We start from the raw sequence: 23,773 nt of genomic DNA, 5'->3' as shown, positions 1-23,773 counted from the left end.
TAGATATCAGGACAGCGATTACTTAACCCGTACTGAGGAATACTTAGTGAGGATGCCCTCATCCCGTCATTGGCAGGAGAAAGAGATGGAGATATCGGGGATGACGGTCCGGGTGCCATGTAAGGTTCCGTCGCAGAGAGGGTAACTTACCTTTACCATCGATCCTATTAGCCAACGTACAATCAATCAATAATAAAATAGACAAGCTTCGATCACGTATATCCGACCAACAGGACATTGAAAACTGTAATATCATGTTTCATCGTGTCGTGGCTGAACGACGACATGAATAACATACAGCTGGCGGGGTGGATAGAACAGCAGCCTCTGGTAAGACAAGGGGTGGAGGTCTATGTATATTTGTAAACAACAGCTGGAAATCTAAGTTTTGATAGCCTGAGGTAGAGGATCTCATGATAAGCTGTATAAAACACTACTAACCAAGAGAGTTTTCACCTGCATTTTTGAAGTTGTCTATATACCACCACAAACCAATGGTGGCACAAAGACCGCACTCAATGAGCTGTATACGGCCATAAGCAAACAGAAACAAATGCATCCAGAGGCGGCGCTCCTAGTGGCCGGGGACTTTAATGCAGGGAAACTCCGACCAATCTGATTCCACGCTTCAAGACTGCTTCGATCACGTGGATTGGGATATGTTCCACACTGCGTCCAACATCAACATTGACGAATACGCTGATTCGGTGAGCGAGTTCATTAGAAAGTGCATCAGTGATGTTATACCCACAGCAACGATTAAAACATTCCCAAACCAGAAACCGTGGATTGATGGCAGCATTCGCGCGAAACACTGCTTTTAACCAGGGCAAGGTGACCGGAAACATGACCGAATACAAAAAGTGTAGCTATTCCTTTCGCAAGGCAATCAAACAAGCTAAGCGTCAGTATAGAGACAAAGTAGAGTCGCAATTCAACGCCTCAGACACAAGAGGTATGTGGCAGGGTCTACAGTCAATCACGGATTACAAAAAGAAAACCAGCCCCGTCACGGACCGGGATGTCTTGCTCCCAGACAGACTAAATAACTTTTTGGCTAGCTTTGAGGACAATACAGTGCCACAGACATGGCCCGCTACCAAAACCTGCGGACTCTCCTTCACTGCAGCCGATGTGAGTAAAACATTTAAACGTGTTAACCCTCGCAAGGCTGCATGCCCAGACGGCATCCCCAGCCGCGTCCTCAGAGAATGCGCAGACCAGCTGGCTGGTGTGTTTACGGACATATTCAATCAATCCTTATCCCAGTCTGCTGTTCCCACATGCTTCAAGAGGGCCACCATTGTTCCTCTTCCCAAGAAAGCTAAGGTAACTAACCTAAATGACTACCGCCCCGTAGCACTCACTTCAGTCATCATGAAGTGCTTTGAGAGACTAGTCAAGGACCATATCACCTCCACCCTACCTGACACCCTAGACCCACTCCAATTTGCTTACCGACCAAATAGGTCCACAGACGACGCAATGGCAACCACACTGCACACTGCCCTAACCCATCTGGACAAGAGGAATACCTATGTGAGAATGCTGTTCATCGACTACAGCTCAGCATTTAACACCATAGTACCCTCCAAACTCGTCATCAAGCTCGAGACCCTGGGTCTGGACCCCGCCCTGTGCAACTGGGTACTGGACTTCCTGACGGGCCGCCCCGAGGTGGTGAGGGTAGGTAACAACATCTCCACCCCGCTGATCCTCAGCACTGGGGCCCCACAAGGGTGCGTTCTGAGCCCTCTCCTGTACTCCCTGTTCACCCACGACTGCGTGGCCATGCACGCCTCCAACTCAATCATCAAGTTTGCAGACGACACTACAGTGCTTGATTACCAACAACGACGAGACGGCCTACAGGGAGGAGGTGAGGGCCCTCGGAGTGTGGTGTCAGGAAAATAACCTCACACTCAACGTCAACAAAACAAAGGAGATGATTGTGGACATCAGGAAACAGCAGAGGGAGCACCCCCCTATCCACATCGACGGGACAGTAGTGGAGAGGGTAGTAAGTTTTAAGTTCCTTGGCGTACACATCACGGACAAACTGAATTGGTCCATCCACACAGACAGCGTTGTGAAGAAGGCGCAGCAGCGCCTCTTCAACCTCAGGAGGCTGAAGAAATTTGGCTTGTCACCAAAAGCACTCACAAACTTCTACAGATGCACAATCGAGAGCATCCTGTCGGGCTGTATCACCGCCTGGTACGGCAACTGCTCCGCCCACAACCGTAAGGCTCTCCAGAGGGTAGTGAGGTCTGCACAACGCATCACCAGGGGCAAACTACCTGCCCTCCAGGACACCTACACCCCCCGATGTCACAGGAAGGCCATAAAAAAACAGCTTATATCTCAAGGCCATCAGACTGTTAAACAGACACCACTAACATTGAGTGGCTCCTGCCAACATACTGACTGAACTCCAGCCACTTTAATAATGGAAATTGATGGAAAAAATGTAGCACTAGCCACTTTAAACAATGCCACTTAATATAATGTTTACATACCCTACATTACTCATCTCATATGTATATAATGTACTCTATATCATCTACTGCATCTTTATGTAACACATGTATCACTAGCCACTTTAAACTATGCCACTTTGTTTACATACCCTACATTACTCATCTCATATGTATATACTGTACTCGATACTATCTACTGCATCTTGCCTATGCCGTTCTGTACCATCATTCATTCATATATCTTTATGTACATATTCTTCATCCCTTTACACTTGTGTGTATAAGGTAGTAGTTGTGGAATTGTTAGGTTAGATTACTCGTTGGTTATTACTGCATTGTCAGAACTAGAAGCACAAGCATTTCGCTACACTCACATTAACATCTGCTAACCATGTGTATGTGACAAATAAGATTTGATTTGACTCAAATCCGTTTTACCTAATTCCTACCAGCATGTTAAATGTGCAACCAGAGGGACAAAAAACTCTAGACCACCTTTACTCCCCACACAGAGATGAGTACAAAGCTCTCCCTCGCCCTCCATTTGGCAAATCTGACCATAATTCTATCCTCCTGATTTCTGCTTACAAGCAAAAACGAAAACAGGGAGCACCAGTGACTTGGCCAATAAGAAAGTGGTCAGATGAAACAGATGCTAAGCTACAGGACTGTTTTGCTAGCACAGACTGGATTATGTTATGGGATTCTTCCGAAACATCACATCAGTCACTGGCTTCATCAGTAAGTGCATCGATGACGTCGTCCCCACAATGACCGTACGTACATATCCCAACCAGAAGCCATAGATTACAGGCAACATCCACACTGCGCTAAAGCGTAGAGCTGCCGCTTTCAAGGAGCAGGACTCTAACCTGGAAGCTTATAAGAAATCCCGCTATGCCCTCCGTGTAACCATCAAATAGTCAAAGCGTCAATACAGGACTAAGATTGAATCGTACTAAACCTGCTCCGACGCTCGTTGGATGTGGTAGGGCTTGCAAACTATTACAGAACATAAAGGGAAGCACAGCCGTGAGCTGCCCAGTGACACGAGCCTACCAGACGACCTAAATTACTTCTATGCTCACTTTGAGGCAAGTAACACTGAAGCATGCATGAGAGCATCAGCTGTTCCTGACGATGTGTGATCACGCTTTCCGTAGCCGGAATTAGTAAGACCTTTAAACAGGTCAACATTCACAAGGCCGCAGGGCCAGACAGATTACCAGGATGTGTACTGCGAGCATGCGCTGACCAACTGGCAAGTGTCACTGACATTTTCAACCTGTCCCTGACTGAATCTGTAATACCAACATGTTTCAAGCAAACCACCATAGAACACGAAGGTAACCTGCCTAAATGACTACCGACCCGTAGCACTCAAGTCTGCAGCCATGACGTGCTTTGAAATTCTGGTCATGGCTCACATCAACATTATCCCAGAAACCCTAGACCCACTCCAATTTGCATACCGCCCCAACAGATCCACAGATGATGCAATCTCTATTGCACTCAACACTGCCCTTTCCCACCTGGACAAAAGAAACACCTACAGTCGGAAGTTTACATACAATTAGGTTGGAGTCATTAAAACCACTCCACACATTTCTTGTTAACAAACTATAGTTTTGGCAAGTCGGTTAGGACATCTACTTTGTGAATGACACAAGTCATTTTTCAAAAAATTGTTTACAGACAGATTATTTCACTTATAATTCACTGTATCACAATTCCAGTGGGTCAGAAGTTTACATACACTAAGTTGACTGTGCCTTTAAACAGCTTGGAAAATTCCAGAAAATTATGTCATGGCTTTACAATTTTCTGATAGGCTAATTGACATCATTTGAGTCAATTGGAGGTGTACCTATGGATGTATTTCAAGGCCTACCTTCAAACTCAGTGCCTCTTTGCTTGACACCATGGGAAAATCAAAAGATATCAGCCAAGACCTCAAAAAAACAATTATAGACCACAAGTTTGGTTCATCCTTGGGAGTAATTTCTGAAGGCACCATATTCATCTGTACAAACAATAGTACGCAAATATAAACACCATGGGACCACACAGCCGTCATACCGCTCAGGAAGAGAGTACGTACATTGGTGCGAAAAGCGCAAATCAATCCCAGAACAACAGCAAAGGACCTTGTGAAGATGCTGGAGGAAACAAGTACAAAAGTATCTATATCCACAGTAAAACGAGTCCTATATCAATATAACCTGAAAGGCAGCTCAGCAAGGAAGAAGCCACTGCTCCAAAACCGCCATAAAAAAAGCCAGACTACGGTTTGCAACTGCACATGGGGACAAAGATTGTACTTTTTGGAGAAATGTCCTCTGGTCTGATGAAACAAAAATAGAATTGTTTGGCCATAATGACCATCGTTATGTTTGGAGAAAAAGGGGGATGCTTGCAAGCCGAAGAACACCATCCCAACCATGAAGCACAGGAGTGGCAGCATCATCTTGCGTGTCTGGTGCGCTTCACAAAATAGATGGCATCCCGAGGAAGGAAAATTATGTGGATATATTCAAGCAATATCTCAAGACATCAGTCAGGAAGTTAAAGCTTGGTCACAAATGAGTCTTCCAAATGGACAATGACCCCAAGCATACTTCCAAAGTTGTGGCAAAATGGCTTAAGGACAACAAATTCAAGGTATTGGAGTGGCCATCACAAATCCCTGACCTCAACATTTGTGGGCAGAACTGAAAAAGCGTGTGCGAGCAAGGAGGACTACAAACCTGACTCCGTTACACCAGCTTTGTCAGGAGGAATGGTCCAAAATTCACCCAACTTATTGTGGGAAGCTTGTGGAAGGCTACCCGAAACATTTGACGCAAGATAATCAATTTAAAGGCAATGCTACCAAATACTAATTGAGTGTATGTAAACTTCTGACCCACTGGGAATGTGATGAAAGAAATAAAAGCTGAAATAAATAATTCTCTCTACTATTATTCTGACATTAAACATTCTTAAAATAAAGTGGTTATCCTAACTGACCAAAGACAGGGAATTTTTACTAGGGTTAAATGTCAGAAATTGTTAAAAACTGACTTTAAATGTATTTGGCTAATGTATTTGGTGTATGTAAACGTCCGACTTCCGACAACTGTATGTGAGAATGCTATTCATTAACTACAGCTCAGCGTTCAATACCATCGTGCCCTCAAAGCTAATCACTAAGCTAAGGACCCTGGGCCTAAAAACCTCCCTCTGCAACTGGATCCTGGACTTCCTGACGGGCCGCCCCTAGATGGTAAGGGTAGGTAACAACACATCTGCCACGCTGATCCTCAACACAGGGGCCCTCAGGGGTGCGTGCTCAGTCCAGTCCTGAACTCCCTGTTTACTCATGACTGCATGGCCAGGCACGACTCCAACACCATCATTAAGCATGCCGATGACACAACAGTGGTAGGCCTGATCACCAACAACGATGAGACAGCCTATAGTGAGGAGGTCAGAGAACTGGCCATGTGGTGACAGGACAACAACCTCTCCCTCAATGTGATCAAGACAAAGGAGATGATTGTGGACTACAGGAAAAGGAGGACCGAGCACGCCCCCATTCTCAGCGACGGGGCTGCAGTGGAGCAGGTTGAGAACTTCAATTTCCTTGCCGTCCACATCACCAACAAACTCTCATGGTCCAAACACACCAAGACAGTCGTAAAGAGGGCATGAAAAAGGCTATTCCCCCTCAGGAGACTGAAAAGATTTGGCATGGGTCCTCAGATCCTCAAAAGGTTCTACAGCTGCACCATCGAGAACTGGTCTCATCACTGCCTGGTATGGCAACTGCTCGGCCTCCAACCGTAAGGCACTACAGACGGTAGTGCGTAAGGCCCAGTACATCACTGGGGCCAAGCTTTCTGCAATCCTGGACCTCTATGCCACGAGGTATCAGAGGAAGGCCCTAAAAAGTATCAAAGACTCCAGCCACCCTAGTCATGGACTGTTCTCTCTGCTATTGCACGGCAAGCGGTACCGTAGCGCTAAGTCTAGGTCCAAATGGCTTCTTAACAGCTTCTACCCCCAAGCCATAAGACTCCTGAATAGCTAATCAAAGGGCTACCCAGACCCCTCTTTTACGCTGCTACTCTCTGTTTATTATCTATGCATAGTCACTTTAACTCTACCTACATGTACGTATTACCTCAATTACCTTGACTAACCGGTGCCCCTGCACATTGACACTCTACCGGTACTCCCTGTATATAGCCTCCACATTGACACTCTACCGGTACCCCCTGTATATAGCCTCCACATTGACACTCTACCGGTACCCCCTGTATATAGCCTCCACATTGACACTCTACCGGTACCCCCTGTATATAGCCTCCACATTGACACTCTACCGGTACCCCTGTATATAGCCTCCACATTGACACTCTACCGGTACCCCCTGTATATAGCCTCCACATTGACACTCTACCGGTACCCCCTGTATATAGCCTCCACATTGACACTCTACCGGTACCCCCTGTATATAGCCTCCACATTGACACTCTACCGGTACTCCCTGTATATAGCCTCCACATTGACACTCTACCGGTACTCCCTGTATATAGCCTCCACATTGACACTCTACCGGTACCCCTGTATATAGCCTCCACATTGACACTCTACCGGTACTCCCTGTATATAGCCTCCACATTGACACTCTACCGGTACCCCCTGTATATAGCCTCCACATTGACACTCTACCGGTACCCCCTGTATATAACCTCCACATTGACACTCTACCGGTACCCCCTGTATATAACCTCCACATTGACACTCTACCGGTACCCCCTGTATATAACCTCCACATTGACACTCTATACCCCCTGTATATAGCCTCTACATTGACACTCTACCGGTACCCCCTGTATATAGCCTCTACATTGACTCTGTACCGGTACCCCCTGTATATAGCCTCCACATTGACACTCTACCGGTACCCCCTGTATATAGCCTCCACATTGACTCTGTACCGGTACCCCCTGTATATAGCCTCCACATTGACACTCTACCGGTACCCCCTGTATATAGCCTCCACATTGACACTCTACCGGTACCCCCTGTATATAGCCTCCACATTGACTCTGTACCGGTACCCCCTGTATATAGCCTCCACATTGACACTCTACCGGTACCCCCTGTATATAGCCTCCACATTGACTCTGTACCGGTACCCCCTGTATATAGCCTCCACATTGACTCTGTACAGGTACCCCCTGTATATAGCCTCCACATTGACACTCTACCGGTACCCCCTGTATATAGCCTGCACATTGTCTCTGTACCGGTACCCCCTGTATATAGCCTCCACATTGTCTCTGTACCGGTACCCCCTGTATATAGCCTCCACATTGACTCTGTACCGGTACCCCCTGTATATAGCCTCCACATTGACTCTGTACCGGTACCCCCTGTATATAGCCTCCACATTGACTCTGTACCGGTACCCCCTGTATATAGCCTCCACATTGACTCTGTACCGGTACCCCCTGTATATAGCCTCCACATTGACACTCTACCGGTACTCCCTGTATATAGCCTCCACATTGACACTCTACCGGTACCCCTGTATATAGCCTCCACATTGACACTCTACCGGTACTCCTGTATATAGCCTCCACATTGACACTCTACCGGTACTCCCTGTATATAGCCTCCACATTGACACTCTACCGGTACTCCCTGTATATAGCCTCCACATTGACACTCTACCGGTACTCCCTGTATATAGCCTCCACATTGACACTCTACCGGTACTCCCTGTATATAGCCTCCACATTGACTCTGTACCGGTACCCCCTGTATATAGCCTCCACATTGACACTCTACCGGTACCCCCTGTATATAGCCTCCACATTGACACTCTACCGGTACCCCCTGTATATAGCCTCCACATTGACACTCTACCGGTACCCCCTGTATGTAGCTTCGCTATTGTTATTTTACTGCTGCTGTTTAAATATTTGTTACTTTTATTTTCTATTTTTTTACTTAACACGTTTTTTCTTAAAACATTGTTGGTTAAGGGCTTGTAAGTAAGTATTTCATTGTAAGGTCTACACCTGATGTATTTGGCGCATGTGACAAATACAATTTGATTTGATTTTGACCTCAGACGGGGGCAAAGGTTCACCTTCCATCAGGACAACGCCCCTAAGCACACAGCCAAGACAACGCTCAGGATCAGATTTTTTTTTTATCCCTCAGGATCACAGACTGGGGCGAAGGTTCACAACGATCCTAAGCACACAGCCAAGACAATACAGGAGTGGCTTCAGGACAAGTCTCTGAACGGCCTTGAGTGGCCCAGCCAGAGCCCGAACTTGAACCTGATCGAACATCCCTGGAGAGACCTGAAAATAGCTGTGCAGCAACGCTCCCCATCCAACCTGACAGAGCTTGAGAGGTTCTGCAAAGAGGTATGGAGAAACTCCCCAAATACAGGTGCAACGCTTGTAGCTTCATAGCCAAGAATACTTGAGGCTGTAATTGCTGCCAAAGGTGCTGCGACAAAGTACTGAATAAAGGGTCTGAATACTTATGCAAATGGTATATTTCAGTTTTAGATTTTTTTTTGTATAGATTTTGCTAAAGTGTCTAAAAAACAGTTTTTGCTTTGTCTTCATGGGGTATTGTGTGTAGATTAATGAGGAAACAAAACAATTGAATCAATTCTAGAATAAGGATGTATCGTAAGAAATTGTGGTGAAAGTGAAGGAATGGTACCAAACACCTCAAACACATGGAAACAACGGTTTGACTCTGTTCCATTGATTACTCCTATTGCTCCCGCCATCAGCCTCCTCTGAGGTATATTACAGGCTAATCGTGATTTACAATATTTCATAAGTGTGTTGTATTCTGAGGGTGGTGTAAATGAGTCCTGCCTCATGTCCAACCCATGCTGTTATCTGACCAGTTTGTTCTTAATAAGGAAGATTTGTAACTTCAATTGATGGTGGTATAATAGGTATACATACGGGTGGTATAATATTATCCCCAAAGAAAAAATATTTCAGTGACCTCAGCTGTAAGGGCTATAACAATGTTCAATTTGGAGGGTATTTTTGTAGGCTACAGGAGAGGCCTTGCACATTAGACAAATTACTTCAATATTAGACTCTGATGTGCAAGCTGCATGATGTTGTGCAAGCTGCATGATGTTGTCAAAGTCTCGGAAGCCATTATGCAGCTCGCAAACTCCAATGTGGGTGTGTTGCAGGGTGCAACAAGGTCCTGTGGGTCTGGGTCCCAATGAGTGTGTATGTATTTCACTCAATCTACCATGGGCATTGCACAGTAAATGTTGAGATAACCAAAAACTGGCATGAAGTGGTCAACATGTTAGCCTAAACCTTTGTAAATACAGTTTGGTTTGACTAGAAGTCACTGGGTTTTACCCTACAATTTTGAAGATTGTCCATGCAGTTTCAAACACTGGTAATGACAGGTTATATACTGTATCTGGGGAAATCATGAGGTCTATATGGAATAGTGTTTAGGCTACTGCAAACTGTGAGACTCATCTTGCTTACTTTACAGTTTAAAATTTGCTATCTAATAACCAGCAAGTTGTAGTCTGTCATAGGCAACGTGAGTATTGTAACAATATAGACTCTGCCGCACGAGCATGCTTTTGTGGAACAGTCGAAAGCGTGCTAGAGTTCGGGTTAGAAGGTCGAGGGTTCGAGACCTGCTCCCTGCCTGTTTCATTACAGTATGTTTAGTTGAAGTAGGCCTACTGAATGAGAGAAGTAACTGACTGACATTAATACCTGCCTAACTAATTCAATATTTTAAATATCAAGTATTAAGTTGTCTTTACAAAATAAAGCAACTTGACATTTTCTTATTCTCTCTATTCAGCCGCACTGACATTCACCCTGACAACAGGGTATATGCTGCGTTGATAAGGGCAACGAAAGTTTCAACACTTGCCTTCCTCGCTGATGATAGAAACATTCTGCATCTCTGGAGCGACATTTTGAACCGCATTTTTAATTACGGCATTCGGTCCAGTTTCGGTCAGGTGGTTCTCGTTCGCTGCTGTCCACACCGGATCATCCCGCTCCGTGACTATGACCGAGACAACTGCAGTCTTCCGTCGCGTGAGCTTCGAAGAGAGCGTGCCCATGTAGAATATAGAAATACCCACCGAAGCCTGTCTGCATGTGAGAGGTTTAAGCTTTCCCGCGAGCGACTCCTCACAGCGATGGAGAGCCCATGGCCACACCTGTTCTGTTGGATGCGAAATCCATGCCATGTAGTTAGAGTCTAGTACTGGTCAGTCTGTTTAGTCTTCTCATTTCCCAGCTCGCTGCTATTGATGTTCAGTAGTCTAAATACAGTTAGTTGTCTTGTCTACCACAGCATCCCCTCGATTAGGCGGCAATATTGGAGCCGCTCTCTTGTGATTAAACATGACAAGCAAACGCGCCAACAGCATTTGGCATCATGGTGCCTTATTTACAGATGTGCTGTGTTAGCGATGTAATTGATATGAAATAATAGAATATAATAACTTTATAAACTTAATTGAATGGAGATTAACTCTTCAGTAGCAGTTTTTTATTCAATATATACATTTTCTTCAGAAAGTATTCACACCCCTTGACCTTTTCCACATTATGTTGTGTTACAGCCTGACCTTTTTTTGTCACTGGGCTACACCCAATAGCCTATAATGTCAAAGTGGTATTGTGTTTTTGCAAATTTTCCCAAATTAATAAAACATCTTGAGCCAATAAGTATTCAACCCCTTTGTTATTGCAAGCCTAAATAAGTTCAGGAATACAAATGTGCTTAACAAGTCACATAATAAATTGCATGAACTCACTCTGTGTGCAATAATAGAGTTTAACCTGCTTTTTTAATGACTACCTCATCTCTGTACTCCACACATACAATTATCTGTAAGGTCCCTCAGTCAAGCTGTGAATTTCAAACACAGATTCATCCACAAAGACCAGGAAGGTTGTCCATTGCACATATTAGTAGATGGGTAAAATTTTAAAAAGCATACGTTGAATATCCCTTGGAGCATGGTGAAGTTCTTAAAGATGGGTCAAATTTTAAAAAGCATACGTTGAATATCCCTTGGAGCATGGTGAAGTTCTTAAAGATGGGTCAAATTTTAAAAAGCATACGTTGAATATCCGTTGGAGCATAGTGAAGTTCTTAATTACACTTTGGATGACAGAGAGGATGGAAACCTTTCAGGGATTTCACCATGAGGACAATGGTGACTTTAAAACAGTTACAGAGTTTAATGGCTGTGATAGGAGAAAAGTGAGGATGGATCAGCAACATTGAAGTTACTCCGCAATACTGACCTCATGTAACGGATCTCGTCCTCCTCTTCTGAGGAGGAGTAGCGAGAAGGGGTACGTCTCGGATCGGAGGACCAATACGCAGCTTGGTAAGTGTCCATAATGTTTAATCAAACACAACAGAACAATACAATAAACGTGAATAAACGAAACAGTCCCGTGTGGTAACAAACACTGACACGGAAGACAAACACCCATAACTCAAAAGTGAAACCAGGCTACCTAAGTATGATTCTCAATCAGGGACAACGATTGACAGCTGCCTCTGATTGAGAACCATACTAGGCCGAACACAGAAATCCCAAATTATAGAAAAACGAACATAGACAATCTACCCAACTCACGCCCTGACCATACTAAAACAAAGACATAACAAAGGAACTAAGGTCAGAACGTGACACCTAATTGACAGAGTGAAAAGAATGAAGCCTGTACAGAATAAAAATATTCCAAAACATCCTGTTTGCAACAAGGCACTAAAGTAATCCTGCAAAAAATGTGGCAAAGCAATTAACTTTTTATCCTGAATACAAAGTGTTATGTTTGTGGCAAATACAATACAACACATTACTGAGTACCTCTCTCCATATTTTTAAGCATAGTGGTGGCTGCATCATGTTATGGGTATGCTTGTAATCATTAAGGACTGGGGAGTTTTTCAGGATCGAAAATAAATGGAATGGAGCTAAGCACAGGCAAAATCCTAGAAGAAAACTTTGTTGAGTCTGCTTTCCACCAGACACTGGAAGATACATTCACCTTTCAGCAGGACAATAACCAAAAACACATCTTCACTGGAATTGCTTACTAAGAAGACGGTGAATGTTCCTGAATGGCCGAAATACAGTTGACTTAAATCTAGTTGAAAATCTATGGCAAGACCTGAAAATAGCTGCCTTGCAATGAGCAACAACCAATTTGACAGCTTGAATAATTTTGAAAATAATAATGGGCAGATGTTACACAATCCAGGTGTAGAAAACTCTTAGAGACGTACCCCAAAAGACTCACAGTGGTAATCACTGCCAAAGGTGCTTCTACAAAGTATTGACTCTGGCGTGAATACTTATGTAAATGAGATGGTTCTGTATTTCATTTTTCATGCTACATTTTCAAAAATATGTTTTCACTTTGCCATTATCGGGTATCGTGTGTGGATGGGTGAAACAAATCTATTTAATCAATTTTGAATACATGCTGTAACCCAACAAAATGTGGAATAAGTCAATGGGTATGAAAACTTTGATGGCACTGTATATTCTGAATACACACGCACATTGATCAAAAGGGTTCATTCATGCATTAATCAAAAGATAGGTTCTTGATTAATAATTCACACTAGTTGCCAAAACAAATATTATGGAGGAAATGTAAGCAGTACATGGTGTATGGAAGCCAAAATAAAGCAAAACAGTAAACATGTCATCCATCACGATTAATGCAGTGCCACCCTTGGGCCAATCAGTGTAATTTTGTCAATGACAGATCTCTATGACATGGCGCTTCATTAATCCAAGTTTCATCAAAATGGGGCCAGTGGTGTTTGAGATATCACGTGTGACTAATGTACGTACAGTTGATTACTATAACGTCCCCCTTGGGCCAATCAGTGTAATTTTGTAAAAGGTGGATCTCTATGGCAAGACCCATCATTCACCAAAGTTTAGTCAAAATCTGGCGAGTGCTGTCTGAGATATCACGTGTGATGAACGAACATACAAATGTACTATACAGACAGAGACATATCCACAGTCCCCTTCCCGATTTGCTCATGGGTGACAAAAATCCAAGAAACTCAAATAAAATAAGTTTACATTCTAGAATAGGGATCTGCAACGAGCGGCCCACGGCCCACCTTTTGTAGTCCCTCAGATCAATTTCCAAAAAAAGGCCCCCGACCAACATTTAAAAGTATATTTTTTTTCTTATTTTTTTTTTCTTCAACTTACTGTTGAGAGTTAGAATAGTAGAATACACAAGGTGCAAATTTGGTTGTGAATCAGCAGTTTTTCTCTTGTTATGTCAATCACTGACAGTTACTGAATTAGCCATGTCAGCTAACAATTTTTAGATTGATTAATGACATAAGTCACGGTAAAATGTGTAGATTTGCAGGAAATTTGCTTTAAAACGGCAACAATTTCTCTCCACACCTTGGCAAAATGCATGAGAAAATCAGCTGTAAAACTACACATTCTTTCACTCTGCCCCATGACAAAATGAGTAGAATTGCATGAAATTTGTCATAAAATTGCAAAAAGTTCTCTCCACCCCATGGCAAAATGAGTAGAATTGCAGAAAACTTGCCTTAAAACTGCAACATTTTCTCCACATCCCATGGCCAAATTGCAGGAAATGAACTTCAAAACAAAAATGTGAACTGCGTAAATAGATTGATTGCACAAATCAGTTTGACTGCATGCCTGTATTGTTTTGTGTGGTGGCAAAGTAAATACAATATAGCAAGTAAAACACTGGAATGGTAGTATTGAATGGAAGAATGTGAAAGAGCCATTGTGGGCACTGATTTTTTTTGTGGCCCCCACCCCCATCAAAGTAGCTCATCCCTGTGCTTGAACAAGAGTTCACAACATTTTATTTTGCAGTCAAACATGTTCATATATGTCACGGTCGTCATAAGGAGGAGACCATGGCGCATGCGTGATAAGCGAACATAACTCTTTAATTAAAGAGAGAACACTGAACAGAACTAAACAAAACGAACAGTGAAGCAATATGGCTAGTGCAGAACAGGCAACTAAACATAGAATAGCAACCCACAAAATAACCAAGGAATATGGCTACCTAAATATGGTTCCCAATCAGAGACAACGATAAACAGCTGCCTCTGATTGAGAACCAATCTAGGCAACCATAGACATATAAATTGTCATGTTCTGACCATAGTTCTGTTATTTTTTTTATTTTTTTTTGTATGATCAGGGCGTGAGTTGGGGTGGGCAGTCTGTGTTTGTTTTTCTATGTTGTTTTTTGTGTTCGGCCTAGTATGGTTCTCAATCAGAGGCAGGTGTCGTTAGTTGTCTCTGATTGGGAATCATACTTAGGTAGCCTGGGTTTCACTTTTGGTTTGTGGGTGTTTGTTTCCGTGTGAGTGTTTGGGCTACACGGTACTGTTTCGGTTTTGTATATTTCATGTTTATTATTTTGTTCCGGTGTTCAGTTGTGTTTTTGAATAAATCAATATGGACACTTACCATGCTGCGTTTTGGTCCGATCCTTACTCCTCCACAGACGAAGAGGAGGAAATCCGTTACAGAAACACCCACCACAAGAGGACCAAGCAGCGTGGTAACGGGCAGCAGCAGCAGCGGCCGAAAACACAAGACTCCTGGACTTGGGAGGAGATTTTGGACGGCAAGGGACCCTGGGCACAAGCAGGGGAATATCGCCACCCTAAAGCAGAGCTGGAGGCAGCGAAAGTGGAGAGGCGCCAGTATGAGGAGGCAGTACGGCAGCGCGGCTGGAAGGCCGAGAGGCAGCCCCAAAAATGTATTGGGGGTGCACACGGGGCGTGTGGCTAAGTCAGGTAGGAGACCTGAGCCAACTCCCCGTGCTTACCGGAGAGTTAGAGGGAGCGGGCAGGCACCGTGTTATGCGGTGGAGTGCACGGTGTCCCCGGTGCGTGTGCATAGCCCGGTGTGGTACATTCCAGCTCCTCGTATCGGCCGGGCTAGAGTGGGCATCGAGCCAGGTAACATGAAGCCGGCTCTACGCATCTGGTCTCCAGCCTTACGCATGGTGTCCCCAGTTCGCCAGCACAGCCCAGTGCGGGCAATTCCACCTCGCCGCACTGGCCTGGCTACGGGGAGCATTCAACCAGGTAAGGTTGGGCAGGCTCGGTGCTCAAGAGCTTCAGTGCACCTGCACGTCCGGTCTATCTGGTGCCATCTCCACGCACCAGCCCTCCGGTGGCAGCCCCCCGCACCAGGCTGTCTCTCCGTCTTCTCCCTACAGGTGCTCCTGCCTGTCCAGCGCTGCCAGAGCCTTCCTGCTGCCCAGCGCTGTCAGAGTCTCCGGTCTGTCCTGAGCCGCCAGAGTCTCCCGTCGTTCCTGAGCCGCCAGAGTCTCCCGTCGTTCCTGAGCCGCCAGAGTCTCCCGTCGTTCCTGAGCCGCCAGAGTCTCCCGTCTGTCCTGAGCCGCTAGAGTCTCCCGTCTGTCCTGAGCCGCCAGAGTCTCCCGTCTGTCCTTGGTTATGGACGCCACCCCCTTCTTTATACTGAGTCTGCTCTTGTAGCACTGACCCGTGGATCATCGCCGGATGCTCTGGACTGCGGATCCTCACCGTAGACCCCGGGCTAGGGACCCTCGCTACTTGGATCGTCGCCAGATTTTCTGGACTGGGAACCGTCGCTGGAAACCCCGGGCTGGGGACCGTCTCTGGAGACGCCGGGCTGGGGACCGTCGCTGGAGACCCCGGGCTGGGGACCATCGTTGTAGGCTCCGGACTGTGGCCCGTCGTAGGAGGTTCCGGACTGTTGCCCGTCGTTGGAGACCCCGGACTGTGGCCGCTCGTTGGAGGTTCCGGTCTGTGAACTGTCGCCGGACGCTCCGGACTGGGCACCGTCGCCAGACGCTCCGGACTGGGTACCGTCGCCGGACGCTCCGGACTGGGTACCGTCGCCGGACGCTCCGGACTGGGTACCGTCGCCGGACGCTCCGGACTGGGCACCGTCGCCGGTGTCTCCGGACTGGGCACTGTCGCCAGATGCTCTGTACTGCCGAGACGCACTGTAGGCCTGTAGGCACTGTAGGCCTGGTGCGTGGTGCCGGAACTGGTGGTACCGGGGTGGGGACACGCACCTCTGGGCGAGTGCGAGGAGCAGAAACAGGGCGTACTGGACCCTGGAGGCGCACTGGAAGCCTGGTGCGTGATGCCGGCACTGGTGGTACTGGGCTGGTGACACACACCTCAGGGCGAGTGCGGGGTGGAGGAACAGGATGTACTAGACTGTGGAGGCGTACTGGAGGTCTTGAGTGTATAGTTGACACAACCCGTCCTGGCGGGACTTACTGGGCTGTGTAGACTCACCGGAGACACAGTACGCAAAGCCGGGGCAGGATATCCTGGTCCAAGGAGGTACACTGGAGACCAGGAGCACTGAGCCGGCACCCTCTTTCCTGGCTGGATGCCCATTCTAGCCCGGCCAATGCGAAGAGCTGGAATAGAGCGCACCGGGCTAGAATAGCGCACTAGAGACACCGTGCGCTCCACCGCATAACACGGTGCCTGACCAGTAACACGCTTCCCACAGTAAGCACGAGGAGTTGGCTCAGGTCTCCGACCTGACTCATTCAATCTCCTCGTGTGCCTCCCCCAAAAAAACATCTTGGGACTGCCTCTCGGGCTTCTGAGCGAGCCATGTACTCTCATATCGACGATGTTCCTCCTGTGCTATCTCCACCTGCTTCCATGGCAGGGTCTTGTCCCCTGCCATTAACTCCTCCCAGGTCCAGAATGTCCTACACTCCTCTTTCTCCCGGGTCCACGATGTCCACTCCTTTTTAACACGGAGCTTGGTCCTTTTTTGGTGGGTTGTTTTGTCACGGTCGTCATAAGGAGGAGACCAAGGCGCAACGTGGTAAGCGAACATAACTCTTTAATTAAAGAGAGAACATGGAACAGAACTAAACAAAACAACAAAACGAACCGTGAAGCAATATGGCTAGTGCAGAACAGGCAACTAAACATAGAATAACAACCCACAAAATAACCAAGGAATATCAAATTTAAACTCTACATTAAACAATGATATTTTTGTATCAGTTTAGTCCGTTTTCTTTACCTGTCACCCCACACATTTTTGGTACAAAAAAAGAAAGACTCAAAATGTATTTAATAATTGTTGCACAGACATGGCATCGTTCATAAAATTGAGAATTGTATATTTATACCTTTCCTATTCAAATGAGATTATTGTAGCCTCAAACCACCCTCAGTGGTTTATAGAAATTGATAACGGGAATGTTTAACTATTGGATAACACTGGCCCCACAGTGTAAATTGACAGGACATTGTAGGGCATTTCAAAATGACGGCTAATGAACACCTCAACATAATGGTGGGGTTCCTTGGATTAGGGGATTAGGGGCCATATTAAGATCCATAATGTCACCCAATTCCCTATATAGTGCATTACGTTTGACCAGGGCCCCAGTGCACAATACTGTATAGGGAATAGAGTGCTATTTCGGACACAGCCAAGGATCTTTATCAGAATGATCTCTTTATGAGAAACAGTGGCTGATGATGAAATGCATTACTCTGGCGCTGCAGGTGTTGCTGTTGTTGCTCATTCATAGTCCCCACCATTGGCTTGTATGCCCCATTTAGGTTTGAAACCTTTCAACTGTTCGACAAAGCCTGGGTTTGGGCATGTGGCTCGCCAGGCTGATTTTACCAAGGCAAATGTGTCATCAAAAGGCTTCCCTTCCCTGGACATCAGGTATCCAATGACAACCGAGGCGGACCTCGAGACTCCAGAATTGCAGTGAACCAACACAACTCCATTCTGAGGGGGAAGAAGAGGGAAACAAGCCTTATGCCAGTAGAATGAAGGCATACCCAAAAGCACTTCAGCCCAGTTTGATCAAGTTATTGTAATCATAAACCTTTGGTGAATTTTCAGCATGAGGCAGTGTTAGGTTGTTGGGTAACCAGCACCGCATTTTGCTAAAAGGTTGTATAGCAAACATAGGGCCACTATATATATGATATTTCTACAACAGGATTATGCATGGTGAAAACTCTGCTGTGTATTATTTATTACACATTGGGGATACCTAGAGGTAGTGAGGGAGGCTTTGCATTGGCTCACTGCTGTCCAGTATCAGGTATAGGCCAGGTAATAAACTTGAACAGTCAATGAAATTACTAAAGTAGAGTTAAACAAAGTAGCTTAACGTAAAGTAATTTGACCGATGTGCTGTATACAGTAGAGTGCTTATTCATAAAAAAAGTTAGCAAGTGGAAAACACTTGTGTCACCATTCATGATGCTTAGGAATGTTTACTGTCAGGTAAGATGAATGCAGTGAAATATAGGGTATTAAAGCATAAAAAGAAAATATTAAAATTAAAATAAACTGGATATTACTGCCCCCAATTAGCCTACAAGGTCGTGAGAACATTAACAACTTACCTCTTTATTTGCTTGGTCTATGAATTCTGAGCACTCTTGGAAATAGGATGTTATGTCAGTATCAGACACATCCAGAATGCTCAGTGTTTTATAAATGAACAGGTCTGGAAAGGCGTTTTCAACACCATAGGCTACATTCAATATGTGGGACACCTAAAATGGAAGAAGAACATTTATGAAACGCCAAAACAAAACAGAAGTAGACAGAAAATTATATAAACATGTCTCTATTACATTAAACAATACCTTATATTTTTTCAGAGTGCCAAAGTCATGTGCAGCATCTTGTGAGCCTACAACAATAATTAACAACCATCAAATTGTGAACCTGTGAGGCATTTTGTAATGGAAATATAACTGAGCCTATAGAGATTTGGCAATATATGTTTATATTGACTTACTACAGTAATGGTACTGTAAAAGTTTCAACTGTCTGTAGGGAAAAATACATGTGTTTACATGCAATAATCCAGTGGACTCAGAGTCTCAGTGGCAACAAACTTAAAACCCCCATATCATTTATTGATACCTCTGTGTGTCTGTGTAGGCACCTGTCAATTGTATTATGACAGCTAAGTGTCCCCTGTCAATAACACACATCTCATCCACTCACCTAATATTAAATAAGGTTTAATAACTCCAACTTGTAAGTCCCAGCTGTTGTCCTGTACATAGCCGCATGCTTTCTCAGGCTGAGTTGTATCCTCTACGACATGAATAGTTGACCCTTTCCATGTCTCAGTAATCCTCCTGCCACTCAATGTTGTCACGCGGGTGCATTGCTTTCTCAAATTGGTCTTGGAAAATGTCTTTATTCCCTGGGCAAGAGACTGTATCACATTTGTCTTCTCAAAACAAAGCAAGAATAATTGCTATGCTACTCCCTTGGATGCACTGTGAACAGTGTATCCAATGGACTCCTGGTTCAAATGGACTCCTGCATGTTTTCTGGACAGGTTTTGTCAACACCAATTTGAAAATTGAGAACTCCTATCAGTCAATCAGCCCAAATCAGTCAATCAACCCATATGGGTCCCTGGGCTTTTTTTCTGGGCGTCACAGATGTCACTATCACATGATGCCATTCTAAAGCCTGTGAATGTGTGTGTGTGTGTGTGTGTGTGTGTTTGTGTGTGTGTGTGTGTGTGTGTACAGTAGGCTGGTGCAGTGGTATATTATATATATATATATATATATATATATTATTTCAATGTCTATTTGACATGCTGTCATCATAATTTTCCAACACAACCGAGATACCATTGAACCGAGGATTGCCCTAAAGGGCTTGCCCATATGAAGTTTTACACATGAACAGTATTTATGTTTAAATAATGTATTCTACAACAGGTGGGTCAAAACAAGCATTGTGATTGGTTGAGATGAGTTTTAAAAACCAGTTTTAAAACCAGTTTAGCAAGAGTATGTTCTTGATACCATGGCAAATGACAAGTATTTAAGAAAATAATAAAATAAAATGTCACATTAATGATAATGACCACCACAAGAATGCAAGGAATGCATGCTGGTCCTCTGTAGCTCAGTTGGTAGAGCATTGCAACGCCAGGATGGATAGTGGATTCGGTTCCTGGGACCTCCCATTATTAAACATGTATGCACGCATTACTCGCCCAAACAAATGTAATAATAGAAACCTATAATTTAGAACTATTTTGTCGTGGGTGTAGTGTGGGTGCAGCCTACATATAAAATAGTATGTTCCTTCCCTAGCTGGTCACGTGACATGCCTTTGGATTGCAGGAAACAGCCTCGTTTTCGTCAGATAGGACAACACCTAGTAAAAACCGAGTCTGCGACCGGAGAGAGGAGTGGGGCTTGGCAAAACCGCTCAACCCACAGAATGGGCGATTTATAACATTTTAACACTCGAGTGTCACTGTTTTCACAACAAACAAATTCTACAACGATTATTTTACAAGATTCGGTAGCTATGTCGGCAACATTGTCGCGCGGCTCGCTCCAACCGGGCCAGCAAAAGCTGGCCGAGAAATTTACCATTCTGAACGACCGGGGCATCGGGATGCTCACTCGTGTCTATAATATCAAGAAGGTAAGGTACTCAGTGTAATTCTTAGGTTCATAGTAAATTGTAACTACATTCAAGAGAAATTAAAGATCAAACCCCAAAATGATCTGTGATGTATGGCAGAAGCCTTCATTTGAAATCCAAAGAATGACGGCTAGGGCTGCAGGATTCCAGTCAAGGCCCTCTTGAAATGTGTTGCAGTATAAGTTAGCTATGTGGCTAGCCAAGCTCTGTCATCAATAGCATCAAAATGCCAAATCACTGTTTTCTGAGATTGATCTATTTCAATCTTCAAATAACAATAATACAAACTCATCGGATATTGAAAGATGTTGCTCACTTCCTTTGAAATAAAATAGTAGCTCAGTGAAATAGCCTACATGCCTAGCTGTGCAAATGTTTTTGTGATTGCTGGCTAGCTAACGTTAGTTAACGTTACATAGTTTCTCGTTCACCACATTGCTAATATAATATTCAATCAAATTAAGAATGGAAGGCTGTTCTAGATTCTTGAGCTATTGTTGGTGAGATAGATCAATTTAATGTGAACACATGTGTCGGATTAGTAGATACTAGAGTAATAATATTAACACTATCTGACACACATTAGGCCTATATTGTCTGACAGCAGTCAGTTGTTGATGTAGACCATTCTATTCAGCCATCACATCATCCAGTAGGCCTAAACACCCAGCACAAATCAAATGTATTTATATAGCCCTTCGTACATCAGCTGATATCTCAAAGTGCTGTACAGAATCAAATCAACACATCATTGGGCAAATTGCACATCATGACTGTAGGATACTAACAAATGGCACGGCAGTATCTACAGTCGTTGTACATGTATTGGATATGGTTGTTATACAGTTATTGTAGAGTTGTTATTTAATGCCTGATGCATAGTAGCATACAGGTCCTGTTTTTAAAATCACACAATAAAACACATTTTCGCAGGACAGAAGGGAGAAGTACCTAAAAGAAGGCACCGCTTTAGAGATTATAATGATTTGTTTAGTACACTTGTAAAAGTGGTGACATTATGATACAGATTCCACACTTGAACCAGTTTCCCAGACACTAATTAAGCCTAGTCCTGGACTAAAGAAACATATGAAATGAAAGTGCTTTTTAGTCCAGGAATAGACTTCATCTGTGTCTGGGAAACTGGCCCATGATGTTTAATTTACTTATTTTAAACCCCTACAGAGAAAAGCATTCTTAGTAGTATTACTAGTTTAATACTATTCACTATTCATTATTACTTATTCATAGTGGGGACTCGGGAGGTGTCATAAAATGCAGATTTCATACAAGACTTTCAGTCAATGTAACAGAAAAGAGCATTCTTAGTGTATTTGTCCATGTTAATGGCCTTGATACAGTCAGTCCTTTAATGAGAAGAGAGTACTGTGTCGCAACCTATTCCTATGCTCTGGTCAAAAGAGGTGCACTGTGTAGAGTTCCATTTGGGACACAGACTGGGTATCGGAGATGCTTGGACGACTTTGGGTAAATGGCAGCAGATAGAAGATAGCTGGAGGCAGTCCAGCGTGTAGCTGAAAGGAGGCTGGTGGAGAATAATGCCTCTCTGCCTTGCCTGCCTGTCTGTCTGCCAGCCAATCAACCCTTGTGCTGACGGCCTACCCGGGCTAGAAGGCTTAGCCCTTAATAGGTGCCACAGAATCATCTCTCTCTCTCTCTAAACTCTCAATTGAAGTTAGATGGTGATACAGATACATTATCATAGAAACATTATGCATCCCAAGTAAGATACAGGATTCAGAAGGGGAAACAACTTTCCTCAGAACACAGGATGCCTATCAAAATGACTATAAGGTTCATTGTCACAACACGCAAGAGCTGAGTTGTCTGCCGGTTTTCAAATGAAATCACATTTTATTTGTCACATGCGCCGAATACAACAGGTGTTACAGTGAAATGCTTACTTACAAGCCCTTAACCAACAATGCAGTAAGAAAATACCCCTAAAAAAGTAACAAATAATTAAAGAGCAGCAGTTTTGCAGACAATCTATCAGTAATATTAGGCCTTTTACTCATACAGTTCCATTTATAAACCTCAATTTTCATGCTTCCAATAACATTTCTTGTTATTATATAGGCCTAACATTTCTTGTTATTGGGAAAATGTACTTTATTGAAACTGTGGCAGCGTTCGATGCTTGTGCATTGAACTAGCAGATCTGTTGCTTGGCAACTGGTACGCATTGATAGCACTTATGAAGAATTTCAGATGGCTTTTTTGTTTCAGCTGTGATTGTAGCGTGCTGTGATTGTAGCGTGCTGTGATTGTAGCGTGCTGTGATTGTAGCGTGCTGTGATTGTAGCGTGCTGTGATTGTAGCGTGCTGTGATTGTAGCGTGCTGTGATTGTAGCGTGCTGTGATTGTAGCGTGCTGTGATTGTAGCGTGCTGTGATTGTAGGCTGCGGCACAGGACTACCTCAGTACATCAAACAGCTGTAGGCTTCTGCACATTCCTAAGGCACACAGGTCTACCACAGGCCTATATCATTGTCCTACTGCACACTCCTACTACTACCACAGGACTACCTCAGTACATCAAACAGCTGTAGGCTTCTGCACATTCCTTTGGCACACAGGTCTACCACAGGCCTATATCATTGTCCTACTGCACACTCCTACTACTACCACAGGTCTACCCCAGTAAAGCACATTACTGTAGCCTACTGCACAAGTCTACTAGGACTACCTCAGTAAATCA

At 44.3% G+C, this 23,773-nt stretch overlaps 2 protein-coding genes across 7 annotated transcripts in view; one reads left to right on the top strand and one right to left on the bottom strand.

Annotated features, from left to right (window-relative positions):
- Positions 1-17,481: 17,481 nt before the first annotated feature.
- LOC115110972 (dual specificity protein phosphatase 19-like) lies at positions 17,482-20,276 on the bottom strand. Its single transcript, XM_029637168.2, has 5 exons — positions 20,241-20,276; positions 19,594-19,825; positions 19,227-19,273; positions 18,981-19,133; positions 17,482-18,351 (listed from the first exon to the last, which is right to left on the bottom strand). The coding sequence occupies exons 1-5, from the start codon at positions 20,274-20,276 to the stop codon at positions 18,133-18,135; spliced, it is 687 nt and encodes a 228-aa protein (XP_029493028.1). The 3' UTR covers positions 17,482-18,132.
- A 474-nt stretch (positions 20,277-20,750) lies between these two features.
- The window catches only part of LOC115129510 (nck-associated protein 1-like), a 69,584-nt gene continuing 66,561 nt past the window's right edge, over positions 20,751-23,773 (top strand). For all 6 annotated transcript variants that reach the window (XM_029659974.2, XM_029659964.2, XM_065018257.1 and 3 more), the window contains exon 1: positions 20,751-21,051. In XM_029659974.2, the coding sequence (XP_029515834.1) occupies positions 20,932-21,051 (120 nt within the window). In that variant the 5' untranslated portion in view covers positions 20,751-20,931. The remainder of the gene's footprint in view (positions 21,052-23,773) is intronic.

Source organism: Oncorhynchus nerka, linkage group LG1, assembly GCF_034236695.1.
Source record: "Oncorhynchus nerka isolate Pitt River linkage group LG1, Oner_Uvic_2.0, whole genome shotgun sequence".
NCBI classification, from domain to species: Eukaryota; Metazoa; Chordata; class Actinopteri; order Salmoniformes; family Salmonidae; genus Oncorhynchus; species Oncorhynchus nerka.
Note: the sequence above shows the minus strand (reverse complement) of the source record. Positions and strands in the feature narration are given on the sequence as shown.